General features: G+C 46.1%; 1 protein-coding gene across 1 annotated transcript in view; it reads left to right on the forward strand.

Moving 5' to 3' along the window:
* Positions 1-12,329, forward strand: part of LOC139422617 (MHC class II transactivator-like) — a 41,502-nt gene extending 29,173 nt beyond the window's left edge. Inside the window, exons 13-22 of the mRNA XM_071173762.1 lie at positions 120-2,024; positions 2,601-3,052; positions 3,954-4,133; positions 4,475-4,540; positions 4,724-4,804; positions 4,909-4,992; positions 7,234-7,317; positions 8,091-8,174; positions 9,065-9,148; positions 10,023-12,329. Of these exons, the coding sequence (XP_071029863.1) occupies positions 120-2,024; positions 2,601-3,052; positions 3,954-4,133; positions 4,475-4,540; positions 4,724-4,804; positions 4,909-4,992; positions 7,234-7,317; positions 8,091-8,174; positions 9,065-9,148; positions 10,023-10,098 (3,096 nt within the window). The 3' untranslated portion in view covers positions 10,099-12,329. The remainder of the gene's footprint in view (positions 1-119; positions 2,025-2,600; positions 3,053-3,953; positions 4,134-4,474; positions 4,541-4,723; positions 4,805-4,908; positions 4,993-7,233; positions 7,318-8,090; positions 8,175-9,064; positions 9,149-10,022) is intronic.
* The last annotated feature ends 1,837 nt before the right edge of the window (positions 12,330-14,166 follow it).

Genomic DNA, 14,166 nt, shown 5'->3' on the forward strand with positions numbered 1-14,166 from the left:
CTCGGTTTATGATTCTGTCTGTCAGAAAAAGTAATTAAATAATGAATTATAATTATAATTATAAATAATAATAAGTGTAATTAATAATGAATGTATTTATTGTCTGTGTTTGTCGTCAGGTGTTTGAGAGCTCCCTCGGGGCGAAACCCAAACGTTCCATCGTGTTGCTAGGCAACACCGGCATGGGCAAAAGCACGCTCATCAAGAAGCTCTGCGTTGATTGGTCCGACGGCCTCCTGCCTCAGTTTGACTTTGTGTTCTTACTGGACGGTAAGGCTCTGACCCTCCCCCCTGAGCCGACCTATAGCCTTCGGTCCCTCCTCCTACACCTCTCCTGCCCCCACCCACGGGATGTCTTCAATCAGGTCCTCTCTGTCCCGGAGCGTGTGCTGGTGATATTCGATGGCTTCGAGGTGGTGCGTGACTTGGAGGGGCTGCTTCAGTTTCCAGCGGATGACAGTAAAGGGGAGAACTACAGCGTTAGACAGCTGTTCTCAGGTCTGCTCCAGAGGAAGCTGCTACCAGGCTGCTCTCTGCTCCTCTCTGCCCGACCACGAGGCACCGTCAGTGGGCTGCTGAAACGGGCTGACAGCCTCCTGGAACTCTCTGGCTTCTCCCCTCCGGACATCGAGAGATACCTGGGACAATACTTCTCTGGACAGTCCCTAGAGGCCCCAACCTCAGTCCCAGCCTCAGACTCAATCCCAGTCCCAAACTCAGTCCTAGCACCAGTCCCAGACTCAGTCCTAGCCTCAGCCCCAGTCTCAGTCCCAGTCCCAGTCTCAGTCTCAGTCCCAGTCTCAGTCCCAGCCTCAGTCCCAGTCTCAGTCTCAGTCCCAGTCCCAGCCTCAGTCCCAGTCACAACCTCAGCCTCAGTCCCAGTCCCAACCTCAGCCTCAGTCCCAGCCTCAGCCTCAGCCTCAGCCTCAGTCCCAGTCCCAGTCCCAGTCCTAGTCCTAGTCCCAATCCCAGTCCCAGCCCCAGTCCCAACCTCAGTCCCAGTCCCAGTCCTAGCCCCAGTCCCAGTCCCAGTCCCAGTCCCAGTCCCAGTCCTAGCCCTCACCAGGCTCCATAGCCAGCCGTACCTTCTGTCTATGTGTTGGAACCCAGCTCTGTGTCACATGGTCTGTCTGCTTCTAGAACACTGGGATGTTTCGGACCCACTCCCCTCCACGCTGACGGGACTGTGTTACAGTGTGTTGCTACTAAAGATGAGACGACACACCCGGAAACACACACACTGTCAAACCCTACCCCAAACTCAAACCCAGGCACACACTCACACCCTTAAACACAGTCAAAAACACACCCTGAAACACACACGCAACTGGACACGAACACACATCCGCACTCGCTCTCACACTCAATCCCAAAATCAATTAGAAGACGAGAAGAGGAGGATAGAGACGAGGGAGGAGGAAGAGAGGGAGGAGGGTGAGAAAGAGAGAGAGGAGAAGAGGGAGGAGGAAGAGAGAGAGAGGGAGGAGGGAGAGAAAGAGAGAGAGGAGAAGAGGGAGGAAGAGAGAGAGAGGGAGGAGGGAGAGAAAGAGAGACAGATGAAGAGGGAGGAGGGAGAGAAAGAGAGACAGGAGAAGAGGGAGGAGGAAGTGAGAGAGAGGGAGGAGGAAGAGGAAGAGAGAGAGGAGAAGAGGGAGGAAGAAGAGAGAGAGAGGGTGGAGGGAGAGGAAGAGAAAGAGAAAGAGAGAGAGGAAGAGAACAGGTGTGTTCTGTCAGAGTTGAGCGGTCTGGCTTGGCAGGGGGTTAAAGGTCATTCATCTCTCCTGACCCTGACTCTGGACAATACCGTCTGTGTCAAGCTGCGGTTGTTTGGCCTGAGGACTGGACTTGTCCATTCTCACTGGCTGAGGGGGGAGCAGGGCAGAGATGGTGACGGTGGCGGCGTGAGTTCCGACAACATCCTGTCCTGGGCCCACCCTTTCCTGCAAAGCTTCCTGGGCGGGGCCCACCTGTCCGTCTCCAGCTGTGTGTCTGACCGCGCTCTGCTGGCCCAGATACTACCACAGGTAGAATGACTGTTTTCTATTGAAACTCTGTCTGTCCATATGTCCCTCTGTAGACTATGACCTGAACTAGCACCTCCTAGCTCGGAGTCTGTGTCTTTCCTATGTCTGTGATATGTGGTTGTTCCTCACAGCTTCCTGAAGATGAATGTACTGACAGGAAGTGGCTCTGGATAAGAGTGTCTGCCAAATGACTAACGTGTAAATGTACTCCTGTACTACTCTACTCTGTTCTGCTCTACTATATTCTACTCTGTTCTACTCTACCCTGTTCTGCTCTACTCTGTTCTACTCTACTCTGTTCTGCTCTGTTCTACTCTACTCTACTCTGTTCTGCTCTACTCTGTTCTGCTCTGTTCTACTCTACTCTACTCTGTTCTACTCTACTCTGTTCTGTTCTACTCTACTCTGTTCTACTCTACTCTACTATGTTCTACTCTGTTCTACTCTACTCTATTCTACTCTACTCTGTTCTACTCTACTCTGTTCTACTCTACTCTATTATACTCAACTCTGTTCTACTCTATTCTACTCTGTTCTACTCTATTCTACTCTGTTCTACTCTACTCTACTCTGCAGCCCAGGGGGAGGCGACGGCCTCAGGGAGAGTGTCTGGACCTTGCTCAGAGATTCGCTGTCGGGCTGCTTTTCCGGAACAATGCGGAACTCCGGGATCTGGCCACCCTGGATACCGGCGCCATGAAAGTGGTGGCGGCCAAGCGAGCCGCTGTGATATCACACCTGGAGAACCTTCACCATGGCGACCTGAGCCCCGCTCGGCTCCTGGAGGCGTGTCACTGCGTTTACGAGACAGGCGACATCCGCTTGGTCAGGCACCTGGTACGGAACCTTCCCGAGGTTCTGTCGTTCCAAGGGGTTCCACTGTGCCCCGCCGACGCCTTCGTAGTGTGGAACCTTTTGGACCAGTGTAGAACGCTGAGGAGGAGGTTCTGTCTGGGGCTGGAGGACACAGGACTGAGGATGACAGGATTAAAACTACTAACGGGTCTCAACAACATACACTCATACAGGTACTGGTACTGTTACACTGATAGACCTGCTACAGATCTGTTACAGTGTATATCTAGAACAGTATAGATCTGTTACAGTATAGATCTAGAACAGTACAGATATGCTACATTATATATCGAGAACAGTATATATCTGTTACAGTATAGATCTGTTACATTATATATCTAGAACAGTATAGATCTGTTACATTATATATCTAGAACAGTATAGATCTGTTACAGTATAGATCTGTTACATTATATATCTAGAACAGTACAGATCTGTTACATGATATATCTAGAACAGTATGTATCTGTTACAGTATATATCTAGAACAGTATAGATCTGTTACAGTATAGATCTAGAACAGTATAGATCTAGAACAGTATAGATCTGTTACAGTATAGATCTAGAACAGTATATATCTGTTACAGTATAGATCTAGAACAGTATAGATCTAGAACAGTATAGCTCTAGAACAGTATAGATCTATAACAGTATATATCTAGAACAGTATAGCTCTGTTACAGTATAGATCTGTTACGGTATAGATCTAGAACAGTATATATCTGTTACAGTATAGATCTAGAACAGTATAGATCTGTTACAGTATATATCTAGAACAGTATATATCTGTTACAGTATAGATCTAGAACAGTATAGATCTAGAACAGTATAGATATTTTACAGTATATATCTAGAACAGTATATATCTGTTACAGTATAGATCTAGAACAGTATAGATCGAGAACAGTATATATCTGTTACAGTATAGATCTAGAACAGTATAGATCTGATGTTCTCACTCTACTGTATGTAGAACTTTGTCATGCACATTTAGTTTTCTGATCTGTGTGTTTTGAACACGACTCTAACGTGTGTTTGTGTGTGTGTGTGTTTGTGTGTGTGTGTCCGTCCCAGGGCGTGTATCGCTGACACCATCACTCTGTGGGAGGAGCTAGAGCAGAGTGGGGAGGAGGAGCTTCTAAAAGCGGTTGTGTCCAAGTTGACCCTTAACCCTTTCAGAGCCACACAGGTGTCCCACGTCCAACACCTGTCCACACTGGTCAACATACACACAAGCAGGAGACTGTCAGAGAGGTACGCCAATACAGCACACACACACACACACACACACACACACACACACACACACACACACACACACACACACACACACACACACACACACACACACACACACACACACACAACCACACACACACACACACACACACACACAACCACACACACACACACACACACACACACACACAACCACACACACACACACACACACACACACCATCTACAATACAATACAGTAGACAGTAACCTGCCCAGCTCTTGTTACAGCCATCTACAATACATAAACACACATATATATATATATATATACTGGTATGTTCAAAGCCGTTGTGATGTGTCCGTCATCATTTCAGCCAATCAGATGGTGTCCTGGGGGAGGGTCTACCGGCAGTCAGAGATCTCCACAAGCTGGAGTTTGAGTGAGTGTCATTATTCAACCACTATCACTAGGTAATAAGTCAATACACTTTGATTTGACTAAGTAATAAGTCAAGAGTTACCACTCTGACTAGGTAATAAGTCAAGAGTTACCACTGGTCTGACTAGGTAATAAGTCAAGAGTTACCACTGGTTTGATAAAGTGTGTTTGTGTGTGTTTACAGGTTGGGGCCAGTGAATGGTCCTCTGGCGCTCCCTAAACTCCTGGAGCTGCTGCCAGCCCTGCACAGTCTACATCACCTGGAGTAAGTATCGCTCTACTGATGGACCACGGGACAACGGCTTTCACTTTATTTCGCTGTCGGTCTAACCTCTCTGTCGGTCTAATCTCTCTGTCTCCCTCACCCAGTCTGGAGAACAGTAAACTGGGGGACAGTGGGGCTGAGGGGCTGGCTGGAGCTGTGCTGTCTCTCTCCTCTCTGCAGATTATCAAGTAAGAAACCTCACACTGAGCTCTCTACTGTCTAGATCAACCTGTTCATCACTGAGCTCTCTACTGTCTAGATCAACCTGTTCATCACTGAGCTCTCTACTATCTAGATCAACCTGTTCATCACTGAGCTCTCTACTGTCTAGATCAACCTGTTCATCACTGAGCTCTCTACTATCTAGATCAACCTGTTCATCACTGAGCTCTCTACTGTCTAGATCAACCTGTTCATCACTGAGCTCTCTACTATCTAGATCAACCTGTTCATCACTGAGCTCTCTAGACTCTATATCAACCTGTTCATCACTGAGCGTCCTAGTCTCTAGATCAACATGTCCATCACTGAGCTCTCTACTGTCTAGATCAACCTGTTCATCACTGAGCTCTCTACTGTCTAGATCAACCTGTTCATCACTGAGCTCTCTACTATCTAGATCAACCTGTTCATCACTGAGCTCTCTACTGTCTAGATCAACCTGTTCATCACTGAGCTCTCTACTATCTAGATCAACCTGTTCATCACTGAGCTCTCTAGTCTAGATCAACCTGTTCATCACTGAGCTCTCTTCTCTCAAGATCAACCTGTCCATCACTGAGCTCTCTACTGCCTAGATCAACCTGTTCATCACCGAGCTCTCTACTCTCTAGATCAACCTGTCCATCACTGAGCTCTCTACTGTCTAGATCAACCTGTCCATCACTGAGCTCTCTACTGTCTAGATCAACCTGTTCATCACTGACTAGATGGGCTTAAAGGTCTCTACTCTCTAGATCAACCTGTTCATCACTGAGCTCTCTACTCTCTAGATCAACCTGTTCATCACTGAGCTCTCTAGTCTCTAGATCAACCGGTTCATCACTGAGCTTTCTACTCTCTAGATCAACCTGTCTATCACTGAACTCACTTGTCTCTAGATCAACCTGTCTGTCACTGAGCTCTCTACTCTCTAGATCAACCTGTCCATCACTGAGCTCTCTACTCTCTAGATCAACCATCAACCTGTTCATCACTGAGCTCTCTACTCTCTATATCCACCTGTCTATCACTGAACTCACTTGTCTCTAGATCAACCTGTCTGTCACTGAGCTCTCTACTCTCTAGATCAACCTGTCCATCACTGAGCTCTCTACTCTCTAGATCAACCTGTCCATCACTGAGCTCTCTACTCTCTAGATCAACCTGTCCATCACTGAGCTCTCTTGTCTCTAGATCAACCATCAACCTGTCCATCACTGAGCTCTCTACTCTCTAGATCAACCTGTCCGTCACTGAGCTCTCTACTCTCTAGATCAACCTGTTCATCACTGAGCTCTCTAGTCTCTAGATCAACCGGTTCATCACTGAGCTTTCTACTCTCTAGATCAACCTGTCTATCACTGAACTCACTTGTCTCTAGATCAACCTGTCTGTCACTGAGCTCTCTACTCTCTAGATCAACCTGTCCATCACTGAGCTCTCTACTCTCTAGATCAACCATCAACCTGTTCATCACTGAGCTCTCTACTCTCTATATCCACCTGTCTATCACTGAACTCACTTGTCTCTAGATCAACCTGTCTGTCACTGAGCTCTCTACTCTCTAGATCAACCTGTCCATCACTGAGCTCTCTACTCTCTAGATCAACCTGTCCATCACTGAGCTCTCTACTCTCTAGATCAACCTGTCCATCACTGAGCTCTCTTGTCTCTAGATCAACCATCAACCTGTCCATCACTGAGCTCTCTACTCTCTAGATCAACCTGTCCGTCACTGAGCTCTCTACTCTCTAGATCAATCTGTCCGTCACTGAGCTCGCTAGATAATATCGATCTGTAGATCTCTGGGGTCATTATGACCCAGAAAAGGTTGGTGACCTCTGCCCTAGATAATATCTATCTGCACTATATTTTCAGTCAGTTACTGTGCTTTTGTTAACAATGTTTATGGTATCTCCTCCTCTCCCCTCCTCTCCCCTCCTCTCTTTTTTCCTCCCCTCCTCTCTTCTTCTCTTCCTTCCTCTCCTTTTTCCCCTCCTCCTCTCCTTTCTCCTCCTCTCCTCTCCTCCCCTTCTTTCCTTTCTCCTCCCCTCCTCTCTTCTTCCCTCCCCTCCTCTCCTTTCTCCTCCTCTCCTCCCCTCCTCTCCTCTCCTCCCCTTTCTCCTCCTCTCCTTTCTCCTCCGCTTCTCTCCTCCCTCCTCTTTTTCCTCCTTTCCCCTCCTCTCCTCCCCTCCCCTCCCCTCTTCTCTTCTCTTCTCTTCTCTCAGTCTGTCCCAGAACTGTATAGGAGACCAGGGAATAGAGAGTCTGGCTCCTGCTCTGTCTACCCTCCCCTCGCTGCACTGTCTCAGGTATACACACACACACACACACACACACACACACACAGACACACACACACACACACACACACACACACACAGACACACACACACACACACACACACACACACAAACACACAAACACACACACACACCCTGTCTATTGTCCAGTCTGTAATCTAATGGTCTAATCCCATCTATTGTCTAGTCTGTAATCTGATGGTCTAATCCTGTCTGTTCTCCAGTCTGTAATCTGATGGTCTAATCCTGTCTATTCTCCAGTCTGTAATCTGATGGTCTAATCCCGTCTATTGTCCAGTCTGTAATCTGATGGTCTAATCCCGTCTATTGTCCAGTCTGTAATCTGATGGTCTAATCCCGTCTATTGTCCAGTCTGTAATCTGATGGTCTAATCCCGTCTATTCTCCAGTCTGTAATCTGAACGGTCTAATCCTGTCTATTCTCCAGTCTGTAATCTGATGGTCTAATCCCGTCTATTCTCCAGTCTGTAATCTGATGGTCTAATCCTGTCTATTCTCCAGTCTGTAATCTGATGGTCTAATCCAGTCTATTCTCCAGTCTGTTATCTGAAGGTCTAATCCAGTCTATCGTCCAGTCTGTAATCTGATGGTGTAATCCCGTCTATTGTCCAGTTTGTAATCTGATGGTCTAATCCAGTCTATTCTCCAGTCTGTAATCTGATGGTCTAATCCAGTCTATTCTCCAGTCTGTAATCTGATGGTCTAATCCAGTCTAGTCTCCAGTCTGTAATCTGAACGGTCTAATCCTGTCTATTCTCCAGTCTGTACAGTAATGTGATATCTGACGGGGGTGCTGAGAGTCTGGCTGCTGTTTTACCTCAGATGAAATCACTCAGTGACCTGGAGTAAGTCTGAATTATAAAACTATACTGCAGTAAGTCTGAATTATAAAACATTACTGCAGTAAATCTGAATTATAAAACATGACTGCAGTAAATCTGAATTATAAAACATTACTGCAGTAAGTCTGAAACATAAAACATTACTGCAGTAAGTCTGAATTATAAAACATTACTGCAGTAAGTCTGAATTATAAAACATTACTGCAGTAAGTCTGAATTATAAAACATTACTGCAGTAAGTCTGAATTATAAAACATTACAGCAGTAAGTCTGAATTATAAAACATTACAGCAGTAAGCCTGAATTATAAAACATTACTGCAGTAATAATGCAGTAAGTCTGAATTATAAAACATTACAGCAGTAAGTCTGAATTATAAAACATTACTGCAGTAAGTCTGAAACATAAAACATTACTGCAGTAAGTCTGAATTATAAAACATTACTGCAGTAAGTCTGAAACATAAAACATTACTGCAGTAAGTCTGAATTATAAAACATTACTGCAGTAAGTCTGAATTATAAAACATTACTGCAGTAAGTCTGAATTATAAAACATTACTGCAGTAAGTCTGAAACATAAAACATGACTGCAGTAAAACAGCAGTAAGTCTGAATTATAAAACATTACTGCAGTAAAACAGCAGTAAGTCTGAAACATAAAACATGACTGCAGTAAATCTGAATTATAAAACATTACAGCAGTAAGTCTGAAACATAAAACATTACTGCAGTAAGTCTGAATTATAAAACATTACTGCAGTAGCACAGCAGTATTGATACGGTAGTGTGTATGTAGTACCCCCTGTTGCTATGGGATCAGTAGCTGTTGCCACACTACTGTTCACCACTACTACAGTCCGACTCATTGTTTCCCCCGTGTTTTTTCTGCAGTGTCAAGTACAACAGTTTCACGGCCCTGGGGGCTCAGAGTCTGGCTTCCAGTCTGAGGGACTGTCCATGGATCAAGAGTCTGGGGTAGGACACTCATCGAACACAATCACATCGCCATAACATATAGGAGGAAGTCCCATTGATCAATAGTCGATCACAATCACGATAACGTCTAGGAGGAAGTCTAGTCACTGTAGAACAGAAGGAAACATGGAAACAGAGATGGTTTTGCTCAAAATACAATATTTCATTGTATTTTCTCTCTCTCTCTCTCTCTCTCTCTCTCTCTCTGTGTCTCTGTCTCTGTCTCTCCCTCTCTCTCTCTTTATCTGTCTGTCTCTCAAAGCTTATTTTGGACCAAGAGTCAAAATAACCATACATTCAACAATAGGCATACAGTAGAGTACATGTGCAGGTGGATTGGTCTGTCAGACACTGTCCCTCATCTTATGGCAGGCAGCCATGTAGTGCGCTGCCAACCCACAGCTCTCTGCGTCCTCCCCCAACAGGACGGGTAGCCTACTCTCATCAGAGAGGTCTTTGAAACCTTGAATACGGTCTGTGTCCTTCAGGGTAACAGTCCTTTAAGAACAGGTTAGGAAGAGATGTTAACACACACACACACACACACACACACACACACACACACACACACACACACACACACACACACAGGTAACGATAGCAATGTAGTGCGTTGCCAACCCACGGCTCTCTGCGTCCTCCCCCAACAGGACAGGTAGCCTATCTTCATCAGAGAGGTCTTTGAAACCTTGAATAAGGCTTTCACATTTGGGGAAATGACACTCTGTAATTGTTGTATATTTTTGACATTTAGTCAGGAAATGCAGCCTTTCCTCTACAGGGAGCCAGGTTTTCCTGTGTCTATCCTTCTCAATGGCAAGGCTGGGATCACTGAGCCTCTACTTACTGTCTCTATGTCTCTCTCTCTCTCCAGGATGTGGAATGTGTGTATTCCCTACGGAGTGTTAGAGAGACTGCAACAACAGGACCCACGGATACAGCTGCTCTAGAACATCGTTCTAATGTTGTTCTAACAGAACCCCAGAGGATACAGCTGCTCTAGAACATCGTTCTAATGTTGTTCTAACAGAACCCCAGAGGATACAGCTGCTCTAGAACATCGTTCTAATGTTGTTCTAACAGAACCCCAGAGGATACAGCTGCTCTAGAACATCGTTCTAATGTTGTTCTAACAGAACCCCAGAGGATACAGCTGCTCTAGAACATTGTTCTGTTGTTCTAACAGAACCCCAGAGGATAGAGCTGCTCAAGAGCATTGTTCTGTTGTACTGTTGCTGGACACCACTGTTCTGTGTTCCTGGACACCACTGTTCTGTTCTGTGTTCCTGGACACCACTGTTATGTTCTGTGTTCCTGGACACCACTGTTCTGTTCTGTGTTCCTGGACACCACTGTTCTGTTCTGTGTTCCTGGACACCACTGTTCTGTTCTGTGTTCCTGGACACCACTGTACTGTACTGTGTTCCTGGACACCACTGTTCTGTACTGTGTTCCTGGACACCACTGTTCTGTTCTGTGTTCCTGGACACCACTGTTCTGTGTTCCTGGACACCACTGTTCTGTACTGTGTTCCTGGACACCACTGTACTGTACTGTGTTCCTGGACACCACTGTTCTGTTCTGTGTTCCTGGACACCACTGTTCTGTGTTCCTGGACACCACTGTTCTGTTCTATGTTCCTGGACACCACTGTTCTGTGTTCCTGGACACCACTGTTCTGTGTTCCTGGACACCACTGTTCTGTGTTCCTGGACACCTCTGTACTGTGTTCCTGGACACCACTGTTCAATGTTCCTGGATACCACTGTACTGTGTTCCTGGACACCACTGTACTGTGTTCCTGGACACCACTGTACTGTGTTCCTGGACACCACTGTACTGTGTTCCTGGACACCACTGTACTGTGTTCCTGGACACCACTGTTCTGTGTTCCTGGACACCACTGTTCTGTGTTCCTGGACACCTCTGTACTGTGTTCCTGGACACCACTGTTCAATGTTCCTGGACACCACTGTACTGTGTTCCTGGACACCACTGTTCTGTGTTCCAGGACACCACTGTTCTGTGTTCCTGGACACCACTGTACTGTGTTCCTGGACACCACTGTACTGTGTTCCTGGACACCACTGTTCTGTGTTCCTGGACACCACTGTACTGTGTTCCTGGACACCACTGTACTGTGTTCCTGGACACCACTGTTCTGTGTTCCTGGACACCTCTGTACTGTGTTCCTGGACACCACTGTTCAATGTTCCTGGACACCACTGTACTGTGTTCCTGGACACCACTGTTCTGTGTTCCAGTACACCACTGTTTCTTTGTTCCTGGACACCACTGTACTGTGTTCCTGGACACCACTGTGCTGTGTTCCTGGACACCACTGTACTGTGTTCCTGGACACCACCTATCTGTACTGTGTTCCTGGACACCACTGTACTGTGTTCCTGGACACCACTGTTCTGTGTTCCTGGACACCACTGTACTGTGTTCCTGGACACCACTGTTCTGTGTTCCTGGACACCACTGTACTGTGTTCCTGGACACCACTGTTCTGTGTTCCTGGACACCACTGTTCTGTGTTCCTGGACACCACTGTACTGTGTTCCTGGACACCACTGCTCTGTGTTCCTGGACACCACAGTTCTGTGATCCTGGACACCACTGTTATGTGTTCCTGGACACCACAGTTCTGTGTTCCTGGACACCACAGTGCTGTGTTCCTGGACACCACTGTTCTGTGTTCCTGGACACCACAGTTCTGTGTTCCTGGACACCACTGTTCTGTGTTCCTGGACACCACTGTTCTGTGTTCCTGGACACCACTGTTCTGTGTTCCTGGACACCACAGTGCTGTGTTCCTGGACACCACTGTTCTGTGTTCCTGGACACCACAGTTCTGTGTTCCTGGACACCACTGTTCTGTGTTCCTGGACACCACTGTACTGTGTTCCTGGACACCACTGTGCTGTGTTCCTGGACACCACTGTTCTGTGTTCCTGGACACCACTGTACTGTGTTCCTGGACACCACTGTGCTGTGTTCCTGGACACCACTGTACTGTGTTCCTGGACACCACTGTGCTGTGTTCCTGGACACCACTGTTCTTTGCACTGACATTTGAATGTGTTTGTTATGTTTTATACTGTTCTGTGGATAATTTCTGTACTGATCATTATATTAAGTTTGCACTGAAAAAATAAAACTTGAGGTGGTTAATATAGAACTGGACCTGACTATTCTACATAACCAGAACCAGAGATAGACAGAGGATATGGTTAATATAGAACTGGACCAGACGACTCTACAGAACCAGAACCAGAGATAGACAGAGGATATGGTTAATATAGAACTGGACCAGACGACTCTACAGAACCAGAACCAGAGATAGACAGAGGATATGGTTAATATAGAACTGGACCAGACGACTCTACAGAACCAGAACCAGAGATAGACAGAGGATATGGTTAATATAGAACTGGACCAGACGACTCTACAGAACCAGAACCAGAGATAGACAGAGGAGATGGTTAATATAGAACTGGACCTGACTACTCTACAGAACCAGAACCAGAGATAGACAGAGGAGATGGTTAATATAGAACTGGACCAGACGACTCTACAGAACCAGAACCAGAGATAGACAGAGGAGATGGTTATTATAGAACTGGACCAGACTACTCTACAGAACCAGAACCAGAGATTGACAGAGGAGATGGTTAATATAGAACTGGACCTGACTACTCTACAGAACCAGAACCAGAGATAGACAGAGGAGATGGTTATTATAGAACTGGACCAGACTACTCTACAGAACCAGAACCAGAGATTGACAGAGGAGATGGTTAATATAGAACTGGACCTGACTACTCTACAGAACCAGAACCAGAGATAGACAGAGGAGATGGTTAGTATAGAACTGGACCAGACTACTCTACAGAACCAGAACCAGAGATAGACAGAGGAGATGGTTAATATAGAACTGGACCTGACTACTCTACAGAACCAGAACCAGAGATAGACAGAGGAGATGGTTAATATAGAACTGGACCAGACGACTCTACAGAACCAGAACCAGAGATAGACAGAGGAGATGGTTAATATAGAACTGGACCTGACTACTCTACAGAACCAGAACCAGAGGAGGTGGTTAATATAGAACTGGACCTCACTACTCTACAGAACCAGAACCAGAGATAGACAGAGGACGAGGTTAATATAGAACTGGACCTGACTACTCTACAGAACCAGAACCAGAGATAGACAGAGGAGATGGTTAAAATATAACTGGACCTGACTACTTTACAGAACCAGAACCAGAGATAGACAGAGGAGATGGTTAATATAGAACTGGACCTTACTACTTTACAGAACCAGAACCAGAGGAGATTGTTAATATAGAACTGGACCTGAATACTCTACAGAACCAGAACCAGAGATAGACAGAGGAGATGGTTAATATAGAACTGGACCTGACTACTCTACAGAACCAGAACCAGAGATAGACAGAGGAGATGGTTAATATAGAACTGGACCTTACTACTCTACAGAACCAGAACCAGAGATAGACAGAGGCGATGGTTAATATAGAACTGGACCTGACTACTCTACAGAACCAGAACCAGAGATAGACAGAGGAGATGGTTAATATAGAACTGGACCAGACGACTCTACAGAACCAGAACCAGAGATAGACAGAGGAGGTGGTTAATATAGAACTGGACCAGACGACTCTACAGAACCAGAACCAGAGATAGACAGAGGAGGTGGTTAATATAGAACTGGACCAGACGACTCTACAGAACCAGAACCAGAGATAGACAGAGGAGATGGTTAATATAGAACTGGACCTGACTACTCTACAGAACCAGAACCAGAGATAGACAGAGGAGATGGTTAATATAGAACTGGACCAGACGACTCTACAGAACCAGAACCAGAGATAGACAGAGGAGGTGGTTAATATAGAACTGGACCAGACGACTCTACAGAACCAGAACCAGAGATAGACAGAGGAGATGGTTAATATAGAACTGGACCTGACTACTCTACAGAACCAG

The sequence above is a fragment of the Oncorhynchus clarkii genome, chromosome 12 (assembly GCF_045791955.1).
Source record: "Oncorhynchus clarkii lewisi isolate Uvic-CL-2024 chromosome 12, UVic_Ocla_1.0, whole genome shotgun sequence".
NCBI lineage: Eukaryota > Metazoa > Chordata > Actinopteri > Salmoniformes > Salmonidae > Oncorhynchus > Oncorhynchus clarkii.